Source organism: Delphinapterus leucas, chromosome 4, assembly GCF_059928025.1.
Source record: "Delphinapterus leucas isolate spDelLeu-1000000601 "Yukka" chromosome 4, BTC_Dleu_Yukka2, whole genome shotgun sequence".
NCBI lineage: Eukaryota > Metazoa > Chordata > Mammalia > Artiodactyla > Monodontidae > Delphinapterus > Delphinapterus leucas.
Window position 1 is genome coordinate 87,209,784 of NC_143132.1, and position 15,522 is coordinate 87,225,305.

At 38.9% G+C, this 15,522-nt stretch overlaps 1 protein-coding gene across 2 annotated transcripts in view; it reads left to right on the plus strand.

Moving 5' to 3' along the window:
- The window catches only part of PEX5L (peroxisomal biogenesis factor 5 like), a 114,674-nt gene extending 100,977 nt beyond the window's left edge, over window positions 1-13,697 (plus strand). For both annotated transcript variants that reach the window (XM_022571549.3, XM_089910811.1), the window contains one exon: window positions 4,322-13,697. In XM_022571549.3, coding sequence (XP_022427257.2) covers window positions 4,322-4,526 — 205 coding nt within the window. In that variant the 3' untranslated portion in view covers window positions 4,527-13,697. The remainder of the gene's footprint in view (window positions 1-4,321) is intronic.
- Window positions 13,698-15,522: the final 1,825 nt, after the last annotated feature.

The window sequence follows — 15,522 nt, forward strand, 5'->3', positions numbered from 1 at the left end:
TCTTTTTTATTTTTTATGGCTGAGTAATATTCCATTGTGTGTGTGCGTGTGTGTGTGTGTGTGTGTACCACACCACATCTTCTTTATCCATTCGTCTGTCAATGGACATTTAGGTTGTTTCCATGTCTTGGCTATTGTAAATAGTGCTGCTATGAACAATGGGATGCATGTATCTTTTCAAATTAGAGTTTTCATCTTTTCCAGATATATGCCCAGGAGTGGGATTGCTGGATCATACAGTAGCTTTATTTTTAGTTTTTTAAGGAAACTCCATACTGTTTTCCATAGTGGCTGCACCAGTTTACATTCCCACCAACAGTGTACAAGGACTCGCTTTTCTCCACACCCTCTCCAGCATTTGTATTTGTAGACTTTTTCTTTTAATAAATTTATTTATTTTTGGCTGTGTTGGGTCATTGGGTCTTCGTTGCTGCGCGTGGGCTTTCTCTAGTTGCAGTGAGTGGGGGCTACTTCGTTGTGGTGCGTGGGCTTCTCATTGCGGTGGCTTCTCCTGTTGAGAAGCATGGGCTCTAGGTGCATGGACTTCAGTAGTTGTGGCACGTGGGCTCGGTAGTTGTGGATCACAGGCTCTAGAGCACAGGCTCAGTAGTTGTGGCACACGGGCTTAGTTGCTTGGCTGCATGTGGGATCTTCCCAGACCAGGGCTCGAACCCATGTCCCCTGCACTGGCAGGCGGATTCTTAACCACTGTGCCACCAGAGAAGTCCCTACTATTTGTAGACGTTTTGATGATGGCCATTCTGACCGGTGTGATTATAGTTTTGATTTGCATTTCTCTAATAATTAGCGATGTTGAGCATCTTTTCACGTGCCTGTTGGCCATCTGTATGTCGTCTTTGGAGAAATGTCTGTTTAGGTTTTCTGCCCATTTTTTGATTAGGTTGTATGGTCTTTTGCTATTGAGCTGTATGAGCTGTTTGTGTATTTTGAAGATTAATCCCTTGTTGGTTGCATCATTTGCAAACATTTCCTCCCATTCCGTAAGTTGTCTTTTCATTTTGTTGATGGTTCCTTTGCTGTACAAAAGCTTATAAGTTTGATTAGGCCCCATTTGTTTATTTTTGCTTTTATTTCTTTTGCCTTGGGAGACTGACCTAAGAAAACATTGGTACAATTTAAGTCAGAGAATGTTTTGCCTATGTTCTCTTGTAGGAGTTTTATGGTGTCATATCTTATATTTAAGTCCTTAAGCCATTTTGAGTTTTTTATTTTTGTGTATGGTATGAGGGAGTGAGTGTTCTAATTTCATTGGTTTACACAATAAGCTTTAGAAAGGCCTCCTTTAGCATGTAAATTTTCTAAAGCTTTAGGATGAGTTTTAATTGTAACTCCTTAGTGTAGAAAAATATACTTGAGGGGCCAATAAAATATTTTCTTGACATTCACAGATGTAAGACTCAGTAGGGCAACTATTTGCAGGAGGCCATGAAAATCCGTAACAGGTAGAAATGGACAAACTTTGTTGAGGTGTGAGTTTTTTATCTCAAGCAGAAAGTCTCCTGTATAAGAGCAAGTCAATTTTAGGGTTGCCAGATAAAATGCAGAACGCCCAGCTAAATTTGAATTTCAGATAAATACCAAATATGTTTCTAAGATAAGTATTTCCCAAATATTGCATGGGATATACTTATACTGAAAATTATTCATTGTTTATCTGAAATTCGAATTTAACTGTGCATCCTGTATTCTTGTTTGCTAAGTCTGTCCACTTGAATCAGATAGATATTTTGGAACAGCAAAGTGTTTTGGCTAAAATGTGTGGGTCTTTTATTGTCATGTAGAATATGGGAAATTTTGTGAAGTAATAAACATCTTGCATTTTTTCCTGAGAAAAAAGGCCATCAAGAGAGACATAAGCTTTAAATGCATTCTGAAAATAAGTTTCACTTGTGGTATAAGTGGGTGCTTAGGAAATAACAACCCTCAATAGAGATGTGGCCCAGAAGAAAGCCAGGAGTTGGTATCCACCAGTCTTGGGGCTTCTCCCTCAAGAACCGCAGGTGTCTGTGTATGTAACTATAACGTGCGCTATTTGTCATCTCACACGTTCTATACAGAGTCAAAGGCGAGCCCTCTCATCCTACTGTATACAATTGAAATAAGGAGAGGAAATTGGCGTGAAACCTGGGTGGAGCTTAAAATGCTACCCTTTTGTCAGTAGGAACTTCACAATAGAACTTAGACAAAAAAATCTTAACCTTTTCAAAAGTGAGGACCCCTTTTTAATTAAAAACAGAAATCTCATCCCATTTGATATGTGATGTTTTTAGTATTAGTATAATGAGGGAGAGCTACTATAAAATGAAGAATACTTTTAAATGAATGTGCTTTTTATTAATCGTGACATAACATTTAAAACAATTTAAACTTATTCATACACATATGTGTGTAACATTTGAAAACTATTCCCACTTGTACACGTAGTCTTCTGAGTCCCCTCAAAGGCCTCTGAGCTCTCAAGCTGGGGAAAAGGTTTAGACTATCTTCGTGAGAAAACCTGGAGTTGCTTGACAAGGCTAACAGGTTCGACTATTCTGTTACTCTCCACGGCCCTCGGAGACCAGTGCCACACATCGGGGCAGGAGCAGCCTGTGCGGGAGGGCATGCAGGAAGGCATTCCAGCATCTTCCTTCCCCAGAGTTCTTACAGGCCGAGGATGATGAGAGGAATTGGAGTCACTGTCATTCGAGCTGCCTTCCTGTGCCGAGGAAGCCAGAGAGGGCCTCCAAAGTAAACTCTCCGTGTGCATCTGCTATCAATCCTCTTCTCTTCCTTGATTACAAGAAACCCAGAAGAGGGTTGATGAGAACACTCCCTTCCATTACCCAGGTTGCTGCCTACAGCGCAACCATCCCCCAACTGCCCTTTACTTCTGGGCAAATCTAACAATATAGATGAGCAAATGCCTGGATCGTGTGCATTGGAATCAGAAATCCAGCCTCGCTTTCTTTATGGTTTCTTACCAGATGCTTAACAGTGACTACCTCGTAGAATTAAATGAGATCAAGTATGTGAAAAGCTTTTAAGAAGAGTACAGAAGATACAAGTGAAAGAGGCGTCATTCTTAGCAAAGACAAGTTTGTCGGATACATATTACACGTCCCTAGGTGACAGGAAAGCTGAAGGGGGCAGTCCCGGCCGGTACACCGGGCACGCAAGCAAGAGAGCACGGTAATGGACCACGGGAGCTAGGCCTCTGGACAGCATCTGACTCAGTGGGTCACAAACTTTGTATTCTTGGGACCCCCTTCCACTTTTAACAATTATTGAGAACCTCGAGGGGCTTTTGTTTATGTGGGTTACACCTATCAATATTTACCATATTAGAAACAGAGAAAAGTTTGAGATTCATTTAAAAATAATAAACTAATTACATGTTAACATGAATTATATATTTTATTAAAAAAATTATTCTCCAAAACAGTTTAGTGAAAAGAGTGACATTCTTTTATCATTTTTACAAATTTCTTTAATATCTTGCTTATAGAAGACACATTCTCACCTCTGCTTCTGCATTCAATCTATTGGGATATCACACATCATATAGTCACTGGAAAATTCCATTGTATATTCATGAGAAAATGAGAGTGAAATGGTAAAATGACATCTCAGTATTATTGTAAAAATAATTTTGACCTCACTGATCCCCAGAGTTCCCCAGACCACGTGAAGAACTACTGACCTAACTTAATGATAGGAGCTTTCACATAAATGATTCAGCTGCACCTCACAGCGAGGCTTTAAAATGACTTTTATTCTCCCTGTAATACAGCTGGGGAAACTGAGGCTTGGAGAAGAAATATGCCTAAGGCTAAACAACTGGCATCCAAGTCCAGCTGCTTTGATAACAAACTCAACTCAGCCCGGCTGCCTCCTACTTTGAGAAAACTTAAACTAATGAGAAAAGTTAAGCTACTTCGTTTCTGAGTAAGGCCAGATGCCTCCTCTGGTTATATAAATCACATCTGCAGATGTATTAAGTCTTCAAATCATTCCTGGAGTAGGGGGAAATCAAATGCATTAATGAGTTAGCAATGGTTTTGCTATTATTCTTCCTGTCCCACATGACATACCTAAAATAAAGTTTGCTCTCCTTTTTTCTTTCTGTCTTCACTATATTTAACAATGACTTTTCACAGAGGAATAATGAGAGAATCAGAAAGTTGCTCACCTGATGATCCAAAACACCAGAGTGGCGACTTAGGATTTTTAGACTAAGATAACTTAATTCATTTATTTCTAAGTTTGCTAACTCTGAAATCTGTTGCATTTTTAAATGCCTGTTTTTCTACCCTCTTAGAGAAGCGGTCAGCAATTTTCTCACTGCCCTCAGTTTGCAAAGAAAGAGCAGGAATCAACAGCAAGTTCCTCATCCTGCAATCTCTGGGAATATCTGGGCTGCCCTCAGAATTGCCCTTTCTCTGATGGACCAACCAGAACTCTTCCAGGCAGCTAATCTCGGTGACCTGGATGTCCTCCTGAGAGCTTTCAACTTGGATCCTTGATGGAAAAGAAAAAAATAAAAAGAATCCCTGATCTGTGTAATTGTACTGAGGAATGCAAAACTATTTCATTATGAATTCCAAAAAGGATAAAACGGATGTTCAAAAGGCTATGGTGATATAACTCAAGGGAATTCCTACAGACAATGCCCAGTCTCTGTTCAGATCCAAAAGCACAAAACATTATATAGTCAAGGTCAGGCTCAGAAGAATTGATAGACACAAACCAAGATTAAGTAACTGTGTGAATACTCTTCACAAGCTGCAAGCATATTGCAAGTTTGTTCTTTGGGGTGTCCCCACTTGCAGCGGATGACACATCTGAGGAACTTGCTCATGGGACACCTGGAGAAAGCACTGCCTTGGATCAGGGAATTGTGTTTCTGAACTGTCCCCTGAAATCCCCCCTTTTACCAGATTGAACATAGTTTGGGCCAAGGTGCATGCACATATATTAACTCTTGACTGAAGAGAGGCATTGCTTAAACCTGTTCCAATTTTAACTTTTATTGTTGCCCTTTGATTCCAGAGAGGGAGCTTTGCTGGCAAAAGCAGTTTTTGCACTAGAAATTTTTGCTCTTCCCAATCAAAACTTTTCTGGGATTGTATATATGCACTTTAATATTTTTGCCTTGCTGGAGTTTTGTTTTGTTGCTCCAATTTTTAACCTGGAGGTAAAAGATTAGAGAACTCAGCCTTGTTTGATCAACGGACCAAATAACAATTCCTGAAAATAGTTTTTCATAGCGTAGGGTTTTGAAGGAACGTTTTTCTTAAAGCAGATATGACATAGGGTGTAGTATGTCAAACACAGATCTCATTCACATGCTTTTCTGGGACTGTATGAACTTAAGCAAGAGATAAGGTAGTATCTCTTCACAAATTCTGTGCAGGAAGAAAGTTTGATGATATTGTGATTTCTACTGAGTTAACATTAACTTGCTTAAATGCCGTATTTCCCTTGCTTTCTAACTGCTCTGCACAGTTAATATTCCTTTTAAATTGTTAACATTTTAAATAGTATTTAAAAGTGATAAATACATCTTTTCCTTAAAATTATGTGTTTTCTTAGTTCCATAATAATCTGCACTGCTCACCCTTTTGCATTCTAAGTGATAGAAGATCAATATTTTCTAGCTGAAGCTCACTGAATGTCAGTGGTTTAATATGAAAGATGCATGCCTGGCTTTCACTTTGAACATTTGTCAAGCATCAGGAATTTTCTGCTGGCGGTGATGTTTAATTGGTTATATCCCACTCAGTTCTTCAGAGCGTTTTGTGCCTGTTGGGAGTTTGGTGATTAGTTGGAAAGACACCATTTTTTAAAGAATTAGAAAAATTGTTTGCAAAATGGTAACCAAAATATAATTTCACTGATGGTCCAGTTCTAGTAATTTATCCTGGGAAATTGTCCCATTCTTCTTTATTGTGTCTCCTTCCTTCTTCCAGAATCTTCCCCAAAGCAATCTGATCCCAACTTTTTCTTCATATTCTTTGGTTAGTAATAGCTGGTTACATTCGTGATTATAGTTACCCTGCAAAACAGCATTTGGGTCAAGAGTATAATTGACTGGGGAGTTAGCTTCTACTGGGAGAGGGGAGAGGAAATGTATATACATGCTGAGACATCAAACTCCAGGTACAGGCAGAAATCCTCTCTTCCGTTATGTTGGAAGTCTCGGGGGATAGGAAGGGATCCCAGGGACACATGAAACCACTTGAGGCTTCCATACAACATAACCTATTCTAGTTCATAAAGACAAAGAGTTGAGGGCACTATGGTGGTGCCAGGCATTTATCTTCATGTCAAAGCCCACCTGGGCTAGGTGATGCCTCCAGCTGGCCAGCAGGAGGCAGGGCATTGAGGCATTCACTGCTGGGCAGGAGTCACAACCCAGGCTTGGTCTCCTTCACTGAAGTCTGAGAAGCAAGATAAAACTCAACAATATTTTCTAAATAATAAATGGTATCCTTTAGAATTTTAGCATCTTAGAAACTCAGTCTGGGGAAGGACTCTTGGGGCCCAGTCTCCAACCCATGACAGCTGCCTGCTTGAATATCCCCGATAGAATAGCATCCATTCTGTGCATGTTCTTCCTCCCAATCCCTGTGCATTCACTGGCTGGCCAGCTGACGTGCATCCATCATAGTCCATTAGGAGCAAACTTCACAGGTGTTCTATTTATGATGTCATTCTATACTTTCAGCAGTCACTGAATTTTGCAATAACGATAGGCTGTTTTCTTAGCCTTGCTGGCACTACCTACATGAGATCAGTAACAATTTAAAGACTGACAGTAGGGTAAATGTGGGATGTTTTGATTTGATTGTTGCTAAGTGGTGGCAAATTTTGCTGCCCAAGTTTTATTTTGCTTTTGGAATACAAAGTAACTTCGAGCTCCAAAGAGTTGCGTTAGAGGAGACAACCTTCCATTCCCGTCATAATTTGATCATGTGCAGAGCATTCAGTAAGATTTTCTGCAAGACACCTGTGTAAGTCAGAACCAAGATTTTCATAGGCTGTTAACCTTCAAGAAGCGCAGAATTGTTGCCCAAGGAGTTTTTCAATACTTTTTTTTTTAATTGACGTATAGTTGGTTTACAATGATCTGTTAGTTTCTCCTGTACAGCAAAGTGATTGTTATACATATGTATACATTCTTTATATCCTTTGCCATTATCGTTTATCACAGGGTATTGAATATAGTTCCCTGTGTTATACAGTAGGACCTTGTTGTTTATCCATTCTACATATAATAGTTTGCATCTGCTAACCCCAAACTCCTAATTCATCCCTCTCCCACCACCGTGCTTTGCAACCACAAGTCTGATCTCTGTCTGTGAGTCTGTTTCTCTTTTGATTTGTATATTTTTTCCCTTTTTTTTTACTTTCTATTTTATATTGGAGTATAGTTGATTAACAATATTGTGATAGTTTCAGTGTACAGCAAGTGATTCAGTTATACAAGCACATGTATCTTTTTTTCAAATTCTTTTCCCGTTTAGGTTGTTACATAATATTGAACAGAGTTCCCTGTGCTATACAGTAAGCCCTTGCTGGTTATCCATTTTAAATACAGCAGTGTGTACATGTCAATCCCAAACTCCCTATCTCTTCCTCCCCTTGTGTCATATTTTAAATTCCACATATAACTGATATCATATGGTATTTGTCTTTCTCTGATTTACTGCACTTTGTATGATAATCTCTATGTCCATCCATGTTGCTGCAAATGGCATTATTTCGTTCTTCTTTATGGCTGAGTAGTATTCCACTGTATACATGTAACACATCTTCTTTATATGGACATTCAGATTGTTTCCATGTCTTGGCTATTGTGAATAGTGCTGCTATGAACATAGGGGTGCATGTATCTTTTTGGATTATAGTCTTCTCTGGGTATATGCCCAGGAGTGGGATTGCTGGATCATATGGTAACTCTGTTTTTAGTTTTTTTGAGGAACCTCCATACTGTTCTCCATAGTGGCTGCACCAACTTACATTCCCACCAGCAGTGCAAGAGGGTTCCCTTTTCTCCACACCCTCTCCAGCATTTGTTATTTGTAGATTTTTCAGTGATGGCCATTCTGACCAGTGTGAAATGGTACCTCATTATAGTTTTGATTTGCATTTCTCTAATAATTATTGATGTTGAGCATCTTTTCATGTGCCTGTTGGTCATCTGGATGTCTTCTTTGGAGAAATGTCTATTTAGGTCTTCTGCCCATTGTTGGATTGGGATGTTTCTTTTGTTGTTGAGTTGTATGATCTGTTTGTACATTTTGGAAATTAAGACCTTATTGGTCACATCACTTGCAAATATTTTCTCCTAGTGTGTAGGTTGTCTTTTTGCTTTGCTTATGATTTCCTTTGCTGTGCAACAACTTATAAGTTTGATTAGGTCCTATTTGTTTATTTTATTTCTATTGCTTTGGGAGACGGACCTAAGAAAACATTGGTACGATTTATGTTAGAGAATGTATTGCCTATGTTCTCTTCTAGGAGTTTTGTGGTGTCACACCTTATATTTGTCTATAAGCCATTTTGAGTTTATTTTTGTGCATGGTGAGAAGGTGTGTTCTAACTTCATTTATTTACATGTGGCTGTCCAACTTTCCCAGCACCACTGGTTGAAGAGACTGTCTTTTTTCCATTTTATATTCTTGCCTCCTTTGTCAAATATTAATTGACCGTAAGTGTGTGGGTTTATTTCTGGGCTCTCTATTCTGTTCCATTGATCCCTATGTCTGTTTTTGTGCCAATACCATGATGTTTTGATTACTGTAGCTTTGTAATATTGTCTGAAGTGTGGGAGGGTTATGCCTCCTGCTTTGTTCTTTTTCCTCAGTATTGCTTTGGCAACTCTGGGTCTTTTACAGATCCATATACATTTTAGGATTATTTGTTCTAGTTCTGTGAAAAATATCATGGGTAATTACATAGGGATCACATTAAATTTGTAGATTGCTTTGGGTAATATGGCAATTTTAACAATATTAATTCTTCTAATCCAAGAGCATGGGATACCTTTCCTTCAATAATACTTTTTTGATTTTTATTTTATTAATTTTATTGGAGTATAGTTGATTTACAATGTTGTGTTAGTTTCAGGTGTACAGCATAGTGATTCAGTTATACATATATTCATTCTTTTTCAGATTCTTTTCTCATATAGCTTATTACAGAACATTGAGTAGAGCTCCCTGTGCTATACAGTAGGTCCTTGTTGGGTATCTATTTTATGTATAGTAGTGTGTGTATTTTAATCCCAAGCTCCTAATTTATCCCTCCTGCCATGTTTCCCTGTTGGTAACCATAAGTTCTCAAAATCTGGGTCTGTTTCTGTTTTGTAAATAAATTCATTTATACAGTGAGACTTTTAAACAAAATTTAATAAAAACAGTTACTAGAAAGCACATGAAAGTTTATAGAAATCAGGGCACCACCAAAACTAAAGTAGCAAGATTTTAGAACAGTCTTTATTGTATACATTTTTTTTAACTGTGACACATTTTTTAAGGCAGCACTGTTTTCTGGCATCTTATCTCCATGGTGTGAAATTGTCATTTAAATTACTCTTTCCATTTGAAAGGGTAGGTAGGGTGTTTTGGGTTACCTTCTGGGGCATTCTGGGAAGGCATTGAGTATCTTTTGTGTTACTGAGTAATAAATAGCCTAAGATCTCTTAAAGGATGGTAATACTTTACTAGAATGACCACTCAATTTCATAAACGTGACTTCTGAGGACCAATTTCACTAGTCAATGGGATGAAAATGCAGAGAAGGCCAGTGATCATTGCTGAGTTTCAAAATATAACTGTGTCTAGTGAGCTATTTCTATGTGCTCCTGTACCTTCACAGTGAGGTGGAGGAGGGTTAGGGAAAAGGAGAAATAAGGCATCCACTTACTGGGCCAATCATATTGAGTCATCATTCCCTTTGCTTTCTGACCCAAGCTCACTCCCGATGACTCCTTGAAAGAAAGGCAGATCTTATCCACCAGGAAACGTTAGTAGAAAACTATGAGCTGTGCTTTCTCAGTTGATCTGTGTTTCAACTAGAATGGCAAATTTGTGATACTTAACTGGGTTGGAATGTCCAGTACCCACTCACTTCCAGAGGTTTCTGCCACTTGCCTCATTCTTTTCTTTGAAGGAACTATTATGTTAAATCTTAGCACCATGTCTAGACATTAATATTATGTAAATCTTTCTAGTGTATTTGTGCTATACAAGCAAGACTTGAATACAACTGTAGCTAGTCCTACTTATAACAGGAGCTCCCAAACTCTGTACCACAAACATTGTGTGTGACCTCCTTGGGAATAGAGAGAAAAAGCAAGATGGTTGTTTTGTGTCCCTTCCTCATTTGTCCCTGAATTGACTGGACTGTAATAAGTTAGTTAGTTGTGGTGGTGGTGGTTATTTCTTGAAATGCTTCTAGAAGCATTCTAGTAACAGGGTATTCTGAAGGCTTAATTTGTGTGCCATCTTTCTGAGGCCTTCTGTTTTAGAAATTATTACACATGCAATGCATGATTTCAACTTTGTAAAATAATTTCAAATGTATTCCCTCGCCAGATTTTACTGCACCATTTCCTTATTTCAGTATTTATAGAACTGGTTGAAATTAAACTGTTTTGAACTAAGAAGTAGACAGATCTATATATTTTTTAAGAGGGTTTGTAGATGAACTCTGGCATAAGGTTTGTAAAAAGGCAGTTTTATAAAATGAAACATATAACCTCACGTACCAAAATAAGGCATGCATTAGCACTTGCAAATCTGCCTACTCAGATATTAACCAAAGCATGCAAAATAACTTTACTGAATGTAAATTTACCCAGTGCATGATTAAGTCAGTCTCATAGGTTAGCTTATATTTCCTTGCTTCTGAACAAGGAACTTGTTCATGAACTTTGTGTTCTAGTTTTTCTACTTGCCTTTAAATATCCTGTCCTTGAGATTCACATGGTTTATGCAGTGTTGCAGCCAGTGCCAAACTAATCCTGTGAGGAGTCCAGGTCTTTAGACATCCAAACGATTTTTAAAAACCGGCTGAGGCACAACAGATGCAAAATAGAAACAAAATCCACCTGTCTGAATGCTACTGAACAAAATCATGTTGATTGCCTCAGCACAGTTTTGGGTTCTAAATTCTGAATAGTGCATTTCTAGCTTTTCTAATATAGAAATGCTGACATTCTAAATAAGGTGGGGAGGTTAAGGTAACGTCAGGTACATGAAAACCATCATAAGGCAAAGTGGACATGGGGCCTTAATTTCCACAAATGTCACATAGTGTGTGGGGTGTCTGTCACACCACTGTCCTCAACATGGCCCTATTTGTATGGTAAGTGAGCTACTTGGGCCACATCCCTTGAGAAACTGGACTTGGTCAATCCGTCTAAAAGCACTGAAATTCAGGGTTGATGAGGTGATTTCACGGTCACTCAGAACCAACTCTAAAGTCCTCCCACTGACCTTTTCTGTGGCCCCGGCTTCCGGAAAAAATAAGGACAAGGGAACCAGAAATGGAGGGAACAAAGCTCAGTAAGACAATGGGGGTGTCTTTAGTTAGCGACAGCTTTGTCACCACTTCGTACCCTACACCCCAACACACATGCAGATGAGCTCCAAGACAGAATCCCCCAAGCACCCACCCAAGACCGTTGTGTGGAGGCATTAAACAGCTAAGAGGAGAAAAAAAGTGTGAGATTTCACATAACTCTCCATTTTGCCTTGAATAAAGTTTCCGCTACTGGTACCCTCTGCAGACATACCCAAATAACATTCTGGAAACAAGTGCCCCAATCCTCAATCTCAGAACTGTTTTCTTAGGACTGCTCTCCAAGAGAGAACTCTTGTAGCACTGTAGAATGTCACAGCAATAACCTGACAGGCTCATTGGGACACTTGCACTCAAGGTTCTCAAGGTTGAGAAACCTGCACTCAAAATAATATTAAGATGAAAAAAAGAATGAGGCAGTTCTTTGCTCACCAATAAAATGTGTGTGTGTCTTGTCTTTGAATTTCTTGGAGAGGGAAATGGTATGACACAAAAAGAACTAAAGAATATACACACTCAGTATTTCACTGGGATATATAAAAATACCACAAAAGAATTGTGCCACGTGAGAAATATGTTCATGATTGAATGTGTTAGCAGTAAAGGAAATAGAGCAAACCTAAATTTTACTAATTATTTTCAATTCCCCATCCCCATATCATCTAACCCAAACCCTCTTCTATTTTCATTGCCCAAATTTGTTTACATTTGTTGAAAATCTGATTAATTTAGTAAACTTTTTACAAACTATAAAAAGCATTTATTAACTATTTAGAAAAGATATTTCTATATATTTTGTATATCTATGAATTGCATATCTAATCTAAAATACTGTTTGAGACAAATTCTTCTATGATGCTTCCTTATGCTCAATAATGTTTAAAATCTTGGGATTTCATTTTTAATCTGAAGTAGATAACAAAAAAATTTAACCTTAAATGTTTACATTGAGTTTTTAAATTAAAACCAATCCAAATTAAGTGACCTACAGTAAATTAATGGCAGTGGAAGCGGGAGCATAAGTTATTGGAATACTACATGATAACGTACCTGTGTATTTAGTGAAATATATATCATAGCAGAACTCTGTTGGGTATTAAGATTTCATCTTAGTATTCCCCTGTGTTGCTCTTTGAAATAAAATTACTACCATAAAAATCTCTTATCATATTGATGTGTTTAATTTACTCCATTGGCTTATAATTTGCAAAGTACCAAGATTAAGGTAGTATTTTTGTACTACTATTGGAAGCATGCCCTCCCTTTTTCACATTATTAAATTGTATATTTGTGCAATTTTAAACTATGTTTTCAATAAACTTTGTGGCTTCAAGGTCTTTTCAGAAATCTTTCAAAATGGAATATGGGGATCAGAATTGCTTCAAGTCAAATGGAATCCAATTTGTACTACTGGTTAAAAGGTCCTTTTATCGAATATCACTACCTATGATTTTGCATAAGTTATCTGGAAATAGGAATGCACTTTTAGATACAAAACAAAGATCTTCCTCCTTTGTTAATTTTTAAAGACTAAAATATTATTTAACCTGCAACTGGATTTTGTGATTTTTTTTTTAAGAATAAAAGTATTAAAATATATTTGTTTTAGGGTCTTTTTTTTTTGTCAGTCAAATATTTGAGCACCTACTAAGTACAGGTACTGTTCTAGTGCAGGACAGTGGAAATTAAATCAAGCCCTTGAAGAGCTTAGATTTCTGTGAGAGCTCAACAAATACTTTAACAAATAAGAATGCCATGTGCTGCAATGCAAAGCGCTAGAAGAACAAGGCAAGTAACGTATGAGAGTGACTGGGGCGCCTTCATCTACAGGTGGTCAGGAAAGGTTTCTCTTACCTGACATTTGGGCTGAGATTTGAACGACAAGAAGCCAGCCAGGTGGAGTTGGGGACAAGCTCTCCCTCTTCACTGCCCTCTCTTTCCACCTGAGGCAGCACTTAACCTTGGTGGGATTCTCTTTTCTCTGTGAAATCAAGCTGTACCTCTTTCTTTCCTGTTTCACTGTTAACTCTATAAGCAGTAAAGTTCCGTCTACCTAGTGGTGAACTGCGGCTCCTCTTCCCAACTCTCGCATAACTCAAACCATTTTTATGTCTCCTATGCCCTCGCCACTTTTTTTTTTTTTTTTTTTTGCGGTACGCGGGCCCCACTGTGATGGCCTCTTCCGTTGCGGAGCACAGGCTCCGGACGCGCAGGCTCAGCGGCCATGGCTCACGGGCCCAGCCGCTCAGCGGCATGTGGGATCCTCCCGGACCGGGGCACGAACCTGTGTCCCCTGCATCGGCAGGAGTACTCTCAACCACTGCGCCACCAGGGAAGCCCGCCCCCGCCACTTTTTAAACATGAATATTAATTTCCTCAAATAGCTGCTTCACTCCGTGTGTGTATTCAAAAGCAGACCAAGGTCTGAATAGTTCTTTTTACATTTCCTTACAGGGCGCCTTAAGGTAATACCTCATCTAGCCAGCACTTTAGGGCTCAAAAGGACTGACGTATTTTTCCTTTACTTACACCACATAACCAATAATGCCGCCTGGTAATCATCTTAAGGAATCAGAACTTGTTAATTTTAGTATTTTGCCCTGTGGAACTAAACTACTGATTCTCAGTAGGCGCCCTGCTTGAGTTTGCCCACTGAGTTTAGAAAAGTGGAATCCAGGCAGTACAGCCTTCCCAGGCCCAGTTCTCTGAAAGGGAAACAGAAAGGAAGCGAACATTTACTGAAACCTACCATGTGCCAGATTCCTTGGCCGGGTGTTTCTATTTTGCCGTTTTAACTTCAGCGGGCACCCAGATCCTAAGCCTTTGCTCTACTGATAATTGTATCCAGTCCATAATTAATATTTCTGCAAATAATTAACATAATCTCAAAAACTGTGCCAGGTGAAAAAAAGGTCTTAGAGATTAACAACAGACTTAAAGAGTACATTTAATACTAAAAGAACAGCAAAAACTGACCTGGGAAACAGTAGGCTTGAGAGAAATTTCCAAGACAATGGCTAACACTGCTCATAGTAAAATTTGCTATCGGTTAAAAATTGATAAAGAACAACAAAATCGTCTAGACAAAATTTAGATTTGCAAAATTTGACCTGGTAGAGCTGGATCCAGTGGAAATAATGGCTGCAAAGGGGAATTTGCAATAGCAAAAGTTATAATGGAGAAAAATTGATGAGGACTGAAAAACTGATGACTGTCCTTATAAAATTTACAGAATTGTTAACAAAGTAAGTTCATTAAAATAGAAAGGAAAATGTCAAAGTTTGGGAAGAGTTCAACTGGGTGACTCTTCTTACCTTCTCCTCTCTCAAATCCCATCTCCCACACACTCCCTCTTAAGCTGGGCATCTTGCTTCCTACTTTCCTAGAAAACGATGGCAGGAAAGAACTCCCAGGCTCATGGCAGTCTCCTAGTCTCCTCACCGTGGCATCTGCACTTGGGTCTCTGCCTCCCTCCCATCCCCACACAGGTCTTCCAGGCCCTGCCTAAAGTTAGCTCTGACTTTGGCACCAGATTCCATCACCTCTTGCCTGTTCAAGAACAGCGAATCAGCACTTCTCCCCTCGCCCTCCTACATCCTCCACACTGTACTTTCTGTTTGACCATCTTATTTCTCATATTTAAAAGGAATAACTTCTCTCAGCCCCACCCACTTCCCCTATCAGTCACCACCCCACTTTCTTTGCTTTCCTCTGTAGCAAAACTCCCCAGAGAGTTGTCTGCATTCATTTTCTGCAATGCCTCTCCTCCCAAACTGTTCCCATGGAGACCACACATGACTCCAAGTGGATCAATCTCACAGTGAACTCATCTTACTTAGCCTATCACATTTATTTGGTCACTCTCACCTCCTCAAGATGCTTTCTTCACTTGGTTTCCACTTCCAGGCACCATTCTCTTGGTTTCTGTGC